The sequence below is a fragment of the Sorex fumeus genome, unplaced genomic scaffold, assembly GCF_029834395.1.
Source record: "Sorex fumeus unplaced genomic scaffold, SorFum_2.1 ptg000037l, whole genome shotgun sequence".
NCBI lineage: Eukaryota > Metazoa > Chordata > Mammalia > Eulipotyphla > Soricidae > Sorex > Sorex fumeus.
Window position 1 is genome coordinate 78,940,508 of NW_026606094.1, and position 18,226 is coordinate 78,958,733.

Sequence of the window (18,226 nt, forward strand, 5' to 3'; positions counted from 1 at the left end):
GATGATGATGCCCAGTGCAGAGAGTGGACGGTGCCTCAAGGCTGAGTGGGGGCAAGGAATCCCTGAGTTCCTCCTGCCAGATCCTCCTTGCCTCCCCACCCCCACTCCCAGCAGACTGGATCAGTCCCAGCTTCAAGTTAATCGTTTTCTGTCTGGCACTGTTCTCCCTGAGGCCAAGATCCAGCACACTGGGTTCATGAATCACATGGATTCACTCTCTCCATGGAAGCTCTACCCTATCTTAAAATGTGCTTTTGAATGCTGACATCTAAAATGCTCAGGATTCATTCAATATTCCGCATAAGACCATTAAAGTCAATGGCTAGGAGAATGGGCTCAGCACAAACAGGAATTGATGCTTGTCATTAGTGACTGAGGGAGCTGGGTGGGGACAGCACATCCATATTGTTTAAGACCATCTGCCAGAGTCTCCCGAGCTACTCCTACTGTCTGCACTCTGCACAGCGCTGAGACCTGTGCTGCACCCGCCTCATGCCTCAGTTCCTCAGCCCTTCCCACACCTGAGTTCTCAGTTTCCTCTTCAAGCAGGATCTGGGCCTTGGACCTTGTAGCCAGTAGTGTGGCAATGGGGCAGGCAGGCATTAGATAGCGAAGGACACTCATGGCAATGAATTCTTGGCAAGTAATGCGAAATGAGTCAGAAAGAAGGGATAGACATAGAAAGATTGCATTCATCTGGGGAACATAAACTAACAAAATAGGAGACTAACATCCAAGAGTGGACAAGATTAGTACCAGCAGATTTGCTCCATGGCTTGGAGGTCAGTCACACACTCTAGAGGAAAAGGGAGCTCAGACAGAGAAAGGAGCAACAAATAAAGGGTATCGGGAGGATCCTCCCAGGATGGGAGAAGCACGCTGAAAGTAGACCATAGACCAAACATGATTGCCACTCAATGCCTCTTTTGCAAATCACAACACCCCAAAGGAGAGAGAGAACAAAAGGGAATTCCCTGCCACAGAGGCAGGGTGCGATGGGGGGATGGGGAGTGGGAGGGATACTGGGACCCGTGGTGGTGGAAAATGGGCACTGGTGGAGGAATGGGTGTTTGATCATTGTACAATTGAAACCCAAGCACAAAATTTGTAAATCTATAACTATACCTCATGGTGTTTCACTAACAACAAAAAATATGTAAATGATGGAGAATGGGCACTGGTGGAGAGATGGGTACTGGATCATTGTATAACTGAAACCCAAGCACAAAAATTTTTATGTTTACAACTGTACCTCATGGTGTTTCTCTAATAAAAATTAAAAAAAAAAAAGAAAAAGACTAACAGCCCCAAGGCTGCAAAAATCCACCTCGTGAACAGAGGAACTAAGGCCTGGTGAGACCTTTACCAGGGACCAGCAAAAACCCAGAGAAGGCTGGACCCCTTTTGAGAGAAGCTCCAGCCGAAACAAAGGCCAGAAAGGAATTTCAAAGAAGACCATCAACTCTTCCAGCTCTACCCTTTGGCAACCATCCTAGCAACAGACAGCTTACCTGTCTGTGGCAACAGTAGGAAGGAAGCCCCTGGGGAGTTGAGGGCAGCTTGGGAGAAACCCTACTAAAGTCAACCTGAACAAAGGAAGCGAGCTCGTGTGCTTCTCTGTCCATGTATCATAGTGGAGCATGTGTGGTGCCAAGCACATGTGTCACCCACATCTCCCCTCTTGATGAATATCCTTCCATACTTTCATATCTAATGCTGGGATGTGCACTTTGGCTACACTCCACTCTGGAGCAGCCTGTATTCTCTCAACTGTATTATTTTTTCTCTCTCTAACCTGGAGAAGCCCAGGTTCTCTCTGTCCCCCCACTGTCTCTTCTCTCCCCCTCCCTCCATCTTTCCCTCCCTCCTCCCTCAATTCTCTCCCTCTCTCCCTCCCTAGTCTCCAAAATGTCCAAATAAAATCTGTTATAATTTACTGCTTGTCTCCTCCCCAAATTCCTTTCTGTGAGGGAAAGGCTCCAAGAGGCCTGGGTGAGGTCTTGGGCTAACTTCCCTTTCCCACTAAACCAGTTTCACAGTCCTAGATTTTCCCAGCCTTTTGGGGTGGCAGAGGTGGCAAGAGAAAAATGGCAGATTTCCCTTGAGGCTACCAGCTGCCTCTCCCCTCCCCCGCTCAATAGGCCACCTGGGGACCCCACTGGCAAGAAGGACTGCAGGGGTCCTGTGCCTGAGCTGGAATTCTTCCTGCTAAAACCCTAAGTTATTCAAATGAACCCGGTTATAATTTGATTTATGCAGGGTTAGAATTAATAGAGGCAATTCAGAAGTTAGTCTTAAAGGTTTACAAATCACCAAGAACAAAAACAACCAGTGTTGGAGTGGATGGGGGAAAGGGAGCCTTTCATTACTGGTGGGAATGTCAACTAGTCCAGACTCTTTCGAAACAACATTAAAAACTAGGAATTGAGCTTGCATATGACCCAGCAATTCCATTTTTTAGCATCTACCCTAAAACATTCTATTCAGAAAAGACATTTGCACTCGAAGTTTATTGCAGCACTATTCACAGTAGCCAAAATCTGAAAACAACCCAAGACAGATGACTAGGAAAAGAAACTATGGTACATATACACAATGGACTATTACTCAGCTCTGTGAGAAGATGAAATCATGCAACTTGCTGCTCAGTGGATGGATCTGGAGAGTCTAGTGCTCAGTAAAGTCAATCAGGAGTGGAACAGAATGACTGCTCTCATATGTGGGAAATAAAAAATTACCAAAGGCAACAGAAACTAAGACAGATCTTCAGTAGGAGCATAGCAGGGAGATGGGGGAGGGACCCTGGGACAATGGTGTGGGAACTGGGCACTCTGGAGGGTGCAGTGCTGGAAGGTTTTATGTATCAAACTCTATCACAAAACTCTATCCTAAAACAGAACTCTATCATAAAACCGCAGTATCTAATATAAAATTCAAAATCAACAAAACAAAATTACAGTCCTAATAGAACAAATGAATTGGGTTTTATGATGACCTGGTTCTTACATCTTCAAATTGCTTGCAAATAAAATAATCCTGAGCAAAGAGTCCATATGAGGAACCAGGGTGCACTGTACCGAAGGCACCAAGACCAGTTCCAACAGGGGTACCAGCCTGCTGGCTGCCAAGCCAGTCATTAAAGGTAGGCACTACTGTGCTGCTAAAGCAGGAAATCTTGCTCTTCTGTGAATATGGGTAAGATACTTAATACTTGAGTGACTTCTTTTCCTTACCTGTAAACTGGGCATTATTACAAAATCTACTTGATGAGTTATTTTGAAGATGAAATGAGTTACTAACTGTGAAAGAGAGTCCTACACATAGTCAGCTCTAAATACACACTGGCTCTCGTTGAATTGTCACTAGCAGTTTGAGGCACCAGACGGCTGTGAATGGCTCCTGAATGACATGGTCTTCTAACTAAAGATGTCACTTTTTTGGATGAGCAGAGGATTCAGATCTCACTTGGACCATTTCTGTCCCAAGCATATGGTGGTGTTGCCTACCCTTAATCTAATACCTGCCTCCTTGGGCTCCCCACAGAGTTGGCCATTGTTTGCCCTGATGACTGCAGTGTCTTGGGCATGGTACCTTGCCTCCGTCGGCTGTTGAGCTTCCGAAAACAGGTCCCTTCCACGAGACGATTCAGGCGTTGTTGTTTGATTAGCTCCAAGATTTCGGGCTGAATTTTCTCCTTTAGTTCCCTAGGAAGGCATAAACACACATTAATCTCAAGCAAGTCTTGAGAACACTGCTTGGTTGAAAGGGCATCCCGGGTAGGGGAGGGAGCTGCATGTTTTCATAAACATTTTAATACCTCCCAGGTTGGTACTTTACAGAATCCTTTATTAAATATCAATGGACAAGGCTATCTGTAACAATAACACTATAGGTTGTCTGACATTTACAGAATTCCCACAAAAGCACCAAACAATCTGCAGATTTTTTTTAAACCAAAGTACACTGAAAAATGACTTCTCTTATTTTCTAAAACCACAGATAAAAATTTATATAAAAATTCATCCAGTTCTAGCAGGACAATAAATCTCCGATGACATCCCCTTACCCCCAGAAGTTAAATAGTTAGACTACATTTGCTATCAGACCAAACAGAAAAATTAGGTGACGGGCAATTACTATTTCACAGAAGACACTGTCACCTGGACAAACTACAGGATCAGATTTTGCTTTCAAGTCTATCACTTACAAATGTGAACAAAACATTGACCTAGATTCTAGCCCATAGAGATTGGGATAATGATGAGATAAATTAAAGATTATTTGCATCTTGTCTCAGGCTAATGTAATGTAATTTAATTTGAGGTCCTATGCTATAAAGATATCATGATAGGTTTCCAAATCCTCCTTCCTCCTTTTTCAAGAGAAGAGTTTTTCTTTGTTTTTGTTTTTCTTGCAAATTTTATGCCCTAGTGTAGTAAAGAAAGTATAAAAAAAGAATCAGAATGGGAGTTACATAGGGAAATCAAGAGCCCAGCCCCAAGTATCTTTGAAATAAATGACTAGAACAGATATCTAGAACTCAGAAGTTCAGTGTTTTCCAATCCAGATTTTGCTATGACCAGCGTTTCACGTGGCTCACCTAAGGCTCAGTTTCCTTACTGTAAAACAAGGAGGAGAATATTCCTGGAAGCCTGCTCTGACTCCAAAAGGAGAGAGTGTTAGCACAGTGCACTGGATGTACTGGGCAGGCATTGAGCATGGAACAATACTAGATACTGCTGTGTACCAGCTTTAGTAAGTAAGAATCCCTCTTCTCCTCAGGTGAAATACTCCATATGCCCATGTCACAGTGTAGGACTACCTTTGGCTTTGGATTGCAGGCAACCTGTCTTTACCTGGTAGGTGAGGAAGACACTGAGATTTGATAGCTCCGTTCTACAAAGTTGGGAATGTCCTTTGTAGCAACAGCTCATTTAATAGTTCCTGCCTTCTGTCCCCAGTCTTTGGGGATACCTACGCAGGTCAGTATTCCTTTTGTTGTTTTGTTTGAGGGGTGTAGCCTGCTGTACTCTTGACTCTGTGCTCAGAAATTACTCCAGGCAGGGTTTGGGGATGTGATATCAGGGATTGAACCCAGGTTGGCTGAATGCAAAGCAAGTGCCCTACCCACTGTACTACTTCTCTTCATCCCCTAGATTAGTATTCTTACCTTACAATTAGACAAACAGTCCACATAGGTGATGTGGAGAATAAAGACTTCTTTATTCTCAAAATCTCAAGACTTCTTTATGCTACCTATTTCATCTTATAAGACAAAATAAGTAAATATGGTACAGTAGGAACCTGGCTATCTCCCAGGTACTTCTGGTACTTCATTAATACATTTCGGACATTTGCATGGCTTCAAATATCCTTTCATTGAATACTGTTTGGAGTGAACATAAAGCAGAATATGGAGGCAGAGCCCTTAATGATACAGTTGGCTGCATTTGTAGAGCTTTTCCTTGCTGTTCTCCCAAGGTTCCATTTCAGGCACTCAGATCACAAAATGGACTTATTATCAGCATTCAGCTTTTGTTAAATGAACTCTGTAAATTGTGACTCTGATAAACCCTTCTCTGAAAGGAAAGAAGGTGAGGGGAATCAGATATGACAATAAATCACAGCTTCTGACTTCCAACTCAGGGCAATGCTCAGAGAGGAAGAGGCAGCACCAAGCAAGTAAGACATTGAGGGAGGAAGACTTTGGAAACAATGTCGGTTCTTAGGCTCAAGATTTAATCTTTCAATAAAGTGCTATTTGGTTGGATTTGAGTTATTAACATGGAGCTGAAGATACAGAGATGAGAGCCGAGAGAAGAAAATAATGGAGGGCATTATTGAGGATCGGGGTGCAACTCACATACATGCCACCAAGGACAGACTCACAGTCAGCAAATATGCTAAGCTGTGACTTGCCCTTTTTATTATGAACCCCAAAAGGCTCCCAAGCATGACTGCACAATATAGGAAATGGGACAGCTTTTCGTTTTCTAAGCATTTCCTCTTTATAACAGACTTAATAGCCATATATTTGCCTGGCATGTGGTCAACTGGGTTTTGATCCCTGGTATCCTATATGATTCCCTCAGCCTCACCAGGAGTGATCATTAGCTCGAAGACAGGAGTAAGCCCTGATCATTCTGGGTTTGATGCTAATCCCTCCCCCACCTCATTCCTTATATTAGGGAAACATATATAATCCCTACCCAATGTTCCTGAGGATGAGCTTAGATTCCTGGGGCAATAACACTGCAGAAATCACTGGGGCTTGACATTTTGCCCAAGGACCACGGAATCAAGTTCCTGGGTTCTCTGCCTTACTTTCATCATCATCTTACTAGTTATAACCAAATATCTTGCAATAAATCAAAGGAGAGAGGGGATATGAGAGAATGAAGAGCAAGTCAAAGTATGGCACCGTTTTTGGAAAAAAAGATGCAATTCCAGTCCAGTGAGGCTGTGGGACACATATGTACAGTTGCACCATTGTGGCTGATGGTGTCACCTGAACCTGGGCCTGATCTGGATGGACAACACATTTCTCATCCACATCAGCAGGAGAAAAACTTTCCCTGGAGAATCTAATAGTAGTTATTTAATTTTCTAAAGTCCATATGCTCTCTGTCATAATAACTCAATTGGTCACAGTAAAACAAAGACAGTCATCCATAGCAAGTAGGCACTGTGGATACTAGGCTGAGGGATAGTGTCAACTACATAGAAATGCATCAGCTTCTGTATCAACACTGAAAGGTCTCTGGACCAGAGCCATGGTACAGTAGGGAGGGTGTTTGCCTTGCATGTGGCCGACCCGGGTTTGATCCCCTGCATCCTATATGGTCCCCCAAGCACTGCCAGGATTAATTCTTGAGTGCAGAGCCAGTAGCGACCCTGAGCATTGCTGGTATAACCCAAAATAAAAATAAATAAATAATAAAGTGGTTAATTCATTTCACATCCAACCATGATCAGCTAGAGGCTTAGAATTTCATTTCCTGGCCAATATTTATTATTTAGAAAAAAAAAAACCAAAAACACCAAAAGGTCTCAGAGCTCAGATCTTGGCTTTTGTATATGATCCACATGCCGTAGTACACAGGGCTTATTCTTGGCTCTGGGCTCAGGGATGGCTCCTAGTGGGACTCAGGGGACCATTTCATGCAATGTTGGGGATCAAATCTGGGTCGATCACATGCAAGGCAAAATCCCTACCAGCTGTACTCTGCTTCAGCTCTTAAAAACTGTGGCCTTGTATGTAAATTTCATGACTTCATCTTTTCTAACAGCTACATAGAACTCCATTGTGTAGATGTACAGCTACATAGTACTCCATTGTGTAGATGTACCAAAGTTTCTTTAACCAGTCATCTGTTCTCGGGCACTCAGGTTTTTCCCAGATTCTGCCTATTGTAAAGAGTGCTGCAATGAACAAACAAGTGCAGATGTCACTTCGACTATACCAGGAGTGGTATTGTTGGTTCAAATGGGAGCTCAATTTCTAATTTTTTGAGAATCGTCCGTAGTGTTTTCCAAAAGGGCTGAACCAGTCGGCATTCCCACCAGCAGTGAAGGATGGTCCCTTTCTCTCCACATCCGCGCCAACACAGGTTGCTTTTGTTCTTTTGGATGTGGGCCAGTCTCTGTGGTGTGAAATGATATCTTACTGTTGTTTTGATCTGCATCTCCCTGATGATTAATGATGTAAAGTAACAAAATAGGAGACTAACACCCAAGAGTGGCCGAGATTAGTACCAGGAGGTTTGCTCCATGGCTTGGAGGCCAGCCACACATGCTAGGGGAAAAGGGAGCTCAGATAGAGAGGGGAACACCAAATAAAGGGTGTTGGGAGGATCTTCCCAGGATGGGAGAAGCATGCTTAAAGTAGACTATAGACCAAACATGATTGCCACTCAATGCCTCTTTCACAAACCACAACACGCAAAAGGAGAGAGAGAACAAAAGGGAATGCCCTGCCACAGAGGAAGGGGGGGATGGGGGAGTGGGGGGTGGGAGGGATACTGGGACCCGTGGTGATGGAAAATGGGCACTGGTGGAGGGATGGGTATTTGCTCATTGTATAACTGAAATCTAAGCACAAAATTTGTAAGTCCACAACTGTACCTCATGGTGAATCATGGTGTTTCACTAATAAAAATTAAAAAAAAAACCGTGGCCTTTAATATCAACTGTATGCAGACAACTCTATGGAGCCTCGAGACTCCTCAGACTTGGCAAGCCAGAAACTGAACTCCTCATCCTCTGTCCAAACCTGCTCTACTCTGTGCTTTAGTGCCCCAGATCCCACACCTCCATCTCACCCCTGACCCTTACCATTCTCTAACACCCACATCCAATCATTCAGGAAACACAACTGCTTCTTATTCCAGAGTCAACCTCATCTGGTATAGAGACTCTGACAACTTCTTATTATCTATGTGCTGGACATATAGATAATAATATCCCACCTGACTTCTCAGTGTCCAAGCTGGCTTCCTTGTAGTTCAGTATCTACACAGCAGACCAAGAGTTGATTCTGAAGTAAGGACTCATGCTGGGCCCTGCTCCAAGTCTCCCAGAGCTTCTCAACAAGTCCCTCTGACTTCTGACTCTTCCCTCCTTACAGGCCTCACCCTCCAGTCTTCTTGACTTTATTCTACTACAGTCACACTAGCTTCACTGTTGCTCATGGAGCACACATAACAGCTTCTACCTCTGCACCTTTACATCCACTGGTGGTTTCCTCTGTTGGAACTGCTTCTGTCAGATGCTCACGGTCCCTGAAACACATTTACCCACTCTGGCCACTGTAGTTGAAGCAGTGGACTCTACATTTCCCTTGCCAGCCTCCTGGTCCCACTGCATGTATTCCCTTTCAGCTTACTATGATCTTATTCATCATGTTTATTGTCTCTTTCTCTCCGGTGAAACAATTACTATGGGGCCGAGGATTGCACCTGTTCTCTCTTCTCTGCTAAGTCACCAACACGTAGAGTACCACATGGCCCATGATAAATACTGGACAAGAGCATCAAACACTGGAAACCGTGTTCAAATGAATCCGTGTTCTACTGGCAGCAGTTCTGAGAAATCTGTCAACAAAGTTTGTGGCCCAATTTTTGGCAAGGATGCAGACTGACAGAAAAGGAATCAGTATTATTTCTGGCTCTGCTTGTGTTTCTCATCTACTTTCTCAGATGAGAAATACAAACCTACAAGCAGAGTCTCATTTTTTTTTATCATTTACACATCAACAGGCCAACAGCTTGTTCAATTCTGGCTTTCACCCAGTAATAGCAAGAGTGACCATTTCTTTGTACGTCAAGTGCCAGCATAGGAGAAGTGCTTTTTTTTTTATTTCACGGAATCCTCACAACAACTCACTGAGCGACGCCTTCATTTTGAGACAGGCATAGATGGGTTCAATGACTTGCTCTGGTGGTTCTGGAATTTGATCCCAGGTCCTTGGGCTTTCTTGGTCTGGGTCTCCACATCTCTGCATCACTAGGGCCTATCATTATATCTTCATTTCTTCCCCTACTGTCTTATATGGCCTAATTTTTTGGATGACCCAAGTTCTTCATATCCATTAACTGGACTAATTGTGCAGAGATATTTGTCTTCTCTAACAGTAGAAAATAACAGGTGCTTCCTCTCTGGAATAACTCACCAAGGGCTAGGAAATAGAACAGCTTCTTCAACTCACAGAATACAAGTCTTCTGAAATATGTATTCAGAACAGGACTTGCATCTTTCTTTCCAGAAAACACAGAGGCCCTGGAGAAGAGGAGAGCTGCCTTCTGGGGTTGTGGGAACCTCTCATGCAGCACAGAGGCAGTCAGATAAGACAATCAGATGCAGGTGAGCTTTAGCAGGTGAGTGTTCTGCACCAGTACAATGGCCTCATCTGCACTACTGTCCCTGCCTGCAAAATGAAAATTTTGAACTCAATGACCTTTAAGGAACTTTTCAGCTCTGGAGTTTTTATTTCTTAATCTCCACGGGAAAGTTAGGTATGAACACCACTGTCTGAGTACTGACAACCATGCAAACAGCACAGACTGAGGTAGGTCCCTGCCAGCTTTAAAGCCCAGGGTAATGGGTACCCTGTGCCTGTGGTTATGCCTGTCCCTGGACATCAGACAGGAGTTGAAAGGAATCTCTGAACATATACAAGTATGGTGAAAAAGTGAATGCTGCAAGCTTTCACACGATCATTGTTGATTTGAGTTTATCTAGCAAATCATATTGGCAGTCAGCAATTAAACAAGAGGTTCTTGCTTAGTAGATCATTGTAAAAGAAAAAACAAAGCATTATAGGAGAAGTTGAAGCCAACTTCCACCTGCCAGTTTTAATGATGGTGCAGCCCACTGTCTTCCTGTTAAATGCTGTAGTTTATTAACAGTCTTTGTAACTATTCCTGAATGACAGCAAGAATATCACTGTGTGCCAAGCAGTTTTTCATTCCCATTGTTAATTAGGATGTTAAAATCTCATATGTATAGAAGATTTCTTTTATATATTTTCATTGCTTCTTCTTATGCAATAAATGTAAAGGCATGCATTTCTTATAATAGAGGGAGAAAAACCTTCAAAATATCATAGGAAGAACCTTAGGAAGTAAACTATGAAGTAAAAGCAAAGTGTTCACCCTTGATGTGCAGTTAATGTTTTTACTCGGAACAAAGTCATGTTTCAGACATTTTGGAATCAACTGGCTTCAAATGAAGTGGTATCTTTAGAACTTAAAGATTATTTTCCAAAGTATAATAAAATCTCCTGCTGTTTGCACATTGCTGAGACAGGCCTCATAAAATCAGCATTCAGCAAAATACACAGGATTTGGAAACTCAAATGTCCAACAAAAGAGCACTGGCTAATCAAGGTGGTACATAATGGAATACTATGCAGCCACAGGAAGGGCGAAACTATGCAATGTGCAAATGGAAGTGGATGATGTCATGTAAGTGAACTAAGTCAGAAGGAGAGGATGAATACTGGATGAACTCGCCCATCTGTGTCAGACAGAATAACAAGACAAGGGAATGGAAGGTATCAAAGGCAAATGTTTGGTTTTCAGTTACAAAATTGAAAATATCAAGGATGGAAAGAAATGGAAGAAAGAATGAAGTGGCTGTCTTGATGTATCAGAGGGGCAGGGGTCAGGGGTCTCGGACACATTTTTGGTGCAGAGGTGTGATGTCTGTACGCATCTTAGCAGCAGTGCTGCTGTAGGCGTGGGATGCAAGCAACAATAATTCAACCTAAAAATGTGCCTGTTAAGAAGCTGGATGCGGGTGGGAGGGAACCTGAGGATACTGGCATTGTATCTTGGCACTCGTGGTGGGGCTGGAACCAGAACTGTATGTCTGAAACTCAATGAGTACGAACTTTTGTAAATCATGGTATCTAAATTTAAAAAAAAAATCAGATGTCTCTGTACTAAAGGAGGGGGGTGAGGCATCATTGTCCCTCGTTAGAAGTGAGAAATGACCTCTCTGAGAGGTCTGTAAGAGCTGTTTTTTTCCAGTGATGCGAACTAAACAACCACGGGAAGCATTTTCTCTCTCCTGCTACCTAACTTCACCCTCAACAAAGTTTGTATTCCTTTTGGAGTTTCTAATGATGCTGCTTCTTCTTTTTTTTATTTTTATTTTTGCAGTTTTGGGTCACACCCAGCGATGCTCAGGGGTTACTTTGTATTGTATGTTGGATAACATTGGTTTGTCCTTTCTTCCTTGTTGCAAAGAATTTAGGTTTACTGGGTTACACCCATTCCTCTGTGTTTATCTTTAACCTCTCCTTTGCACTCTTCTTCCCCTATCTCTTAATCACTACATCCCCAAATCAGACCCCATGACTTGTAAAGTCAGATTTTTCTCAAGGACTATGGATTTTGTATATGCAAGTAAACTATTGCTTTCTTTTTCCCTTATGTCCTGTGCATAGTTTGCTTTAGAGAAAAGTCCTTTTTGTATAGACACAGGAAGACAGTCAATGCTATGCTTTTGTAACTATGGATTTAATTGACTCCAAATAATATTTACTCCTGGGCATCTGTCATATTTACTAGACTTAAGTCTCAGTTGGTCTTAGTTTCTAGTACCCCTAAAGGAGGGTCCTAAAGAAGGATAGACCCAGGGCAAGTCATGAACTATCTGGGCATTGAAAAGGGATAGGCCAAGTGCCATAAAACTTATAATAAGAGCATGTTCATGAACAAATTCTGCCATAACCCAAAGAGAAGTGACTGGACAAGGACCCTGTATGGAGGACTAATCTGGCCTGAGGACTGTAGTCTAGGATCTATAGCAAGATGTTCCCAGGAGAGCCACCCTATAAGCTTAATATATATCTTATTGTGTCCATACAAATGACTAGAAAGATTATTAAGAAGTAAATTTAAGGGGATTGTTTATAAGACTGAAGTGCTACCTACTGTGCTAATGAGGCAACTGGCAGGGAGGGCATTTGCCTTCCACATGGCCAAACTATGTTCAATTGCTGGCATCCCATATGGTCCCCGAGCACAGCCAGGAGTAACCCCTGAGCATCGCTGGGTGTGACCCAAAAAGCCGGAAAAAACTTGACTGTTTAAGCGGATATGGACTAAGGAAAGGAGAAATTCTCCCCAGAGGGGTATTCAACCCTTGGCGCGGATGGATCTCCTTGTAGGATGAGATTTCCCCTAGAAGAAACATCCCCTGAGGGAAGGGATGTACATCTGATGAACCACATGTATGTGTAAATGCTACCCCTAACCCTTCATGATTTGATTTTTAATAAAGGCTGTGAGACTGGGTGAAGGGAGATAGGAATGAGGGGCAGTGAGAGACTAGAATGAGGCACTGAGACTGGAACAGGCATGTGGTGAGAATGGAATAAACAGCATGAGGAAGATTGGGATAAAAGGTGACTGATCACCAAGCAGTGTGGCCCTGTTCCCTCCTTCATGATCTATCGGAAGCAGCTGGTTAGGGTGAGGAGACGGCTCGCGGACACTGAATGCACACGGAGAGCACCTACACTGTGTTGACACACGCTCATGGCTCTGCACTCAGGAATTACTCTTGGTGGTGCTTGGGGGATGATATAGGGATGGCGGGAATCGAACCCAGCTGACTGTGCATGCAAGGCAAATGACCCATCCACTGTACTATTACTGGCCTCTCTAACGATGCTCCTTAAGGTTTAAGAACACACACACACAGTAGGTGACTATACTTTCAGAATTGGTTCACTTTATCAAAGTTCTTCTCAGTCTCTATGCACTTGGCTGAGAGGGAAGGACAAAATATTAGCTGAGGGACCAATGGGTTCAAATTCAAGATTTTCTGCCTGTGGTAAGACCCAAATTCTCTTGACTATATCTTGGTCCTATGGCACCTGGATGGAAAGAAAGCCTGCCAATCTTTCTTGAAACCGAAGAAATGACATACAGGAGAGTCCTTTGTAAAAGAGCAAATATGTAAGAACAAAAGTTAGAGAGAAAAGCAAAAAGAGAAAATAGTGAGAGGGAAAGAGATAGAGGGAGAGAGAGAGGGACTAAAGATGGGCTTCACAGTGACACCTATTATAAGCTGGTATCATAGGAATGTTCAGAAAAGCTGAAAAACTATGTCCAGCGAGAAAGGTCAAACAAAAGTCAAACAAATGTCAAACCTGCTCCTCTCCCCGTCCTTTCCATGAATCTCCTCTCTATGAAACATTTAGGTAACAAACTGATCTAGCTCTCCAACAGAAAGGGAAGATAAATAGGTCAGTTCTCGAAAATAAGAAAAGGAAAATAAAGCAACCCTTATGCTCAAGCTTCTAAATACTTTCTAGATTGAGGAACAAGAAATGACATGAGTGTCACAAGTGCCATGGGCAGAAAGAAATGGGAGCCACTGTATCTTTTCTTAGTTAGGATGACAGACCTGAGGAACCACAATGCTCCTGGCAGAACTAAGGAGGCACGAGAAAAGAGTCTTGCTCTCTCCCTCAAGCTCACCCTCACCCACTTTGGTCTCCACACTGCTTTATATGTCGGTCAGCACTCTTCACTCTGGCTAGGTCACCACCTCTTGCACTCAAAGGGATGGGCAGAGATTAGAGCTGCACGTGGCAAAAATCGGTCCAAGTGCTAGGACAATTCCCAGACCTCCAACCCTTAGCACTGGTGAGCTGGCCACGGGGCTGACTGGGCTCCTTCCTGAGTAGGTCCTTTGTCAGTACTTGACTTCTGTCTGCTCGAGTCCCATATTCCTTAGGGAGTTGATGTGCCCTCACAAGCTTGGCCTCAGCTTGTGAGACGAGAGTCAGAAACGGCAGGAGAGAGTCTGTGAGGACCAAGAGGGCAGGGGCCACTTACAAAATTGGGCGAGACTGGAAGTCTTCCTGGTTCATCCTCTCAGACTGGCGGATTTTCAGGATCTCAGTGTAACTCAGGTTCTGCAGTTTGCTCTTGAACTGGTCCAGGGAGCTAGGCTTCGTTGTCAGAGCTCTCGTGACCTGCTCCTTCACCACCTGCATTACCTATGGATTAAAGGAAGATCGTCATTTGGGTGAGGTTTGTCTGGACTATTCAGAAAAAGTTATAGAGCCTCCCTCCCTTCATCATCGCCTCAAACCCTGAGTGTGCCCTGCAAATAGCCAACAGCCTTTAGTACCCTTCATTTGCTCCAATTTTGTTGGGACCAAGAAAGAGCAAATTAATAGACTAATGTGGAGTGGAGGGGGTGGGGGGCAAGGAAGCTGGGACTGGAGGAAGGAGCCTCGAATCCATGTATTACTTATCTGCTGCTAAAACAAGTAGCAAGCAGAACAAACTGAAGAGAAAAAAAAGTTGTGACAGCAGTTAGGGGCCTGCAGAGCCTTTTACCCCCAAAAAGAAAATTGCTGAGACACAGTGAACTGTGGAAGTTGGCTGGCACCAACTCAAATGATCGTGCACTGATAGCCACAGCTGCTCTTCCCATAACACTTCCTTTGTGTACCAAAGGCCCAAGCATTCATACAAATGGTGTACTTGAAAATGGACATGTCGTGTTGTATTTCTGAGCTAGGCACTAAAAGAAGAGGCTTATTAAATTAGAACAGACATATCCCACTGGAAGCCTCAAGAAAAAAGAAGATGGCAATTTGTTGCCTCAGGACAGATCCCATCCACAAGGAAGCAATTAACCATTACATCTATTAATGCCAATTCCTCTTCATCAGAATCCATAAAGCAAGCAACAAACAAAACCACACAGCAGCAAAGAGACTTGCTGAAATCTTGCTGCCTCTTTTCTGAGGGAGCCTGGAGGGCACTCGCCCTACGAGACCATCAGATGCTCCCTTCCCACAGTGCCTCAGCATCCGGGAATCCCAGGTCAAGGTGGCTTCATTGATTTGATGGAAAATGACTCAATGGCGGGTAAATGAGCTAGAGGTGACTAAAGGAAAATGAGTAGATACACTCTCAGTTGAGAGAAACCCTCACCTTTCCTTTTGTTTCTGACATTCAGTAACCCACATACACAATAAAAATAGCCTCTCGTAGGAAATACACATATGTTCATTTATTTCCCCCCATTTAGATTATGTATGATTGACTGATGTATTTATTTATATCTGCCTTCCCTTTCCTGTTGCGGCTGCTGCAATGACCTGGGGATATACATGTGTGATTGTGGTGCTCCTACACTTAAAATGTTAAAAAGTCTTCTGCTGGGGTCAGAAGTACAGCGATTGGACACCTGCTTTGTACATAGCTGCTTAGGGCTTGATCTCCTGAGCACCACCAGAGGTGATCCCTGAGTACAGAGCTGGAGTAAGTTCTGGGCATCACTGGCTTTGGCCCCAAAACCAAAGAAATAAAAGAAAATTCTAGATGAGTATCTGTTCTATTGTCATTAAAATACTAAAAAACATTCATTCTTCAAGTTCATGTGTTTATAACAGCGTTGACATTTATGGTCTTGGTGGACCTAGTTAGTTACTTCACCTCGTCACAACCAAAGTGCCTAAGCCTTACTCCTCCATCCCCGACTCGGCCATCCAGGCCCCTTTGTAACAAATGGCATGGACATATGTTCCTTTCAGATCAGAGTTTGGGGGAAGTAACATCATGGAAAAAAATAATCTGATGGTGGGAACCCAAGGAAGCTACAGATGCGAAGAAGGGAGTCACATCCCGTTACTCGTGGTTGTTTCACCCAGTGCTATTTGCTTGCAGAAGGCCTGCAGGCTCCTTCTGCCCAGGGAGAAGCTGCCTATGACAGAAGTTTATAAGGACATAAAGGCAAGTGACCTCAGGTTTCTGACCCATGGGAGCTTCTAGGGCCATTCTGGGTTGGCCCCTGCAGTCTAACTCAAAGGATTATTTGCTGTCGTTAACCAGACTGGACTTATAAAAAATATAAAGGACACTTTCCTTGAGAAGCATTCTTTGTGAAGTCAAGAACGCAAACATTACTGAGCACCTAGCCTATGTCTACCTGGGGATCCACTCAAGTAATTCAAAGATGAAAGGATCTGACTGACATGGGCAAGAATTATGATGATAAAAGCATGAAGAAAACAGAGAAAATGGATGCACGGAAGACTGCTGGCAGGTGGGGTGGCATTTCAGAGAAATTTTGCAAGGATGAGGACTGTTCAGTTGTTTGCAAAGAGATTTGCAATATAGCCACCACCCAGCAGCCTCTCAGAACTGGGGCTACATGTGAACTGGAACTAGTTAGATAAGCATCCCTTTAAGCTCCCAGCATACAGGAGTCAAGGAAAACTTCCAACAGACCTTCCACCTCACCTGCCTCTTTTTTTTAACTTTAACTAAAACCAAATGTTAAATTTGGTATGCCTGAAAAAATATAAAATTATGACCATTTTATATAATTCAGTTAAAATGGTGGCTAAATTTGGTCCAGACTGACTACAGCTTTGTTTCATGTGGAGACACCACAAAATCCACCTTCCCCCACTTAGAGACTCAGAACTGAGCCAAGAAGATAAATATCATCCCTAATATTATCTGGTAGTTCCTGGATGTTAGGATTGGTAAGGCAGACGAAGCTAGACAGTTACAGTGCTAAGGGCATCAAAAACAAGAAACAATTTTAAAAAGTAATTATTCCAACACAGGCAGAATTTGAGATAATCCCCATTTCCCTCATTTTAGAGATAAGCAGACATATGAAGGTTAGTGAATCTCACAGCTGCCGTGCACATAAGGGCACCATGGGGGTATGGAGTGCAGTTAGAATGAGGAGGCATGCACTGGGACCCTGGCAGAGGGAAGCAGGCACTCTAAGGATGGGTGTGACGTTGGAATGAGGCGTGTAGGAAATCATTGTTAACAGTACTACAAATCACGGTTTGTCAATAAAAATGGGAAACTCATTTCAACATTCACATAATTCTGCACAGAAATGATGTTAATCCCTTATGTAGAATGAGAAACTCTTCAACTGCTCCCTCTACCTTACGCTTAAAATCCACTTTTAAAATTTTATTTCTATAGCTGAATAGTTTGATCCCTTCTAGAGACAAGGATTGAGCATCAGTTCACGATCACGACCATCCTGTTATTCGTCGATTGCCTTGAGAAGGCCCTAGTAATGTCTCCTTCGTCCTAGCCCTGAGATTTTTTAGAAAATGCCATATTCAAGGCTCTTTCAGAGTTAGGAGAATGAGACCCATCATTGTTACTGGTATTTGGCATATTGGGTACGCCATGGGGAGTTTGCCAGACTCTGCCATGTAGGCAGGTTACATTCTGTAGAATGCCAGTTTGTCCAAAGTAGGAATGAGATAATAAGATGTCGCGCGGCCGCAAATGTGGCCGCACGCTTCCGGGAGCTGGGTTTTATACTCTCTGAGTCTTGGCCATTGATGGGATTACACAGCGCCAGTTGGCCAGTTGGTGGGTGTGACCCCCACCTACTGGAATTTGGAGGATCTAGGTGGAGGATGCTCAGCCCCGATCCGAGTAGGCTTGGAGATCTCAGTCCCAGGACCTGCATGCCTTTGTTCCTCTGTCGGTACCTTCATGAGTGTGGAGAGTGGTCTCAGCATGGTGGTGGCTGGTTCTGGAGGTCTTCGGCTGCCAGAGCCCTGGTTCGGGCAGGGAGGGAAACTCAACCCGCTCCCCTCCAAGGGGCCCCAGTGAGGACAGCCAGGCGCGGGGGCAGAAGACTGAGTATCAGTTAAAAGTTGCAATAGTTACTAATACTTTAGTTGGAAGAAAGTATAGAGCAT

General features: G+C 43.7%; 1 protein-coding gene across 2 annotated transcripts in view; it reads right to left on the reverse strand.

The window, feature by feature from the left end:
• The window catches only part of ELMO1 (engulfment and cell motility 1), a 488,584-nt gene that overhangs the window by 34,207 nt on the left and 436,151 nt on the right, over positions 1 to 18,226 (reverse strand). For both annotated transcript variants that reach the window (XM_056118196.1, XM_056118195.1), the window contains 2 exons: positions 14,355 to 14,518; positions 3,592 to 3,704 (listed from right to left, as the gene is read on the reverse strand). In XM_056118196.1, coding sequence (XP_055974171.1) covers positions 3,592 to 3,704; positions 14,355 to 14,518 — 277 coding nt within the window. The remainder of the gene's footprint in view (positions 1 to 3,591; positions 3,705 to 14,354; positions 14,519 to 18,226) is intronic.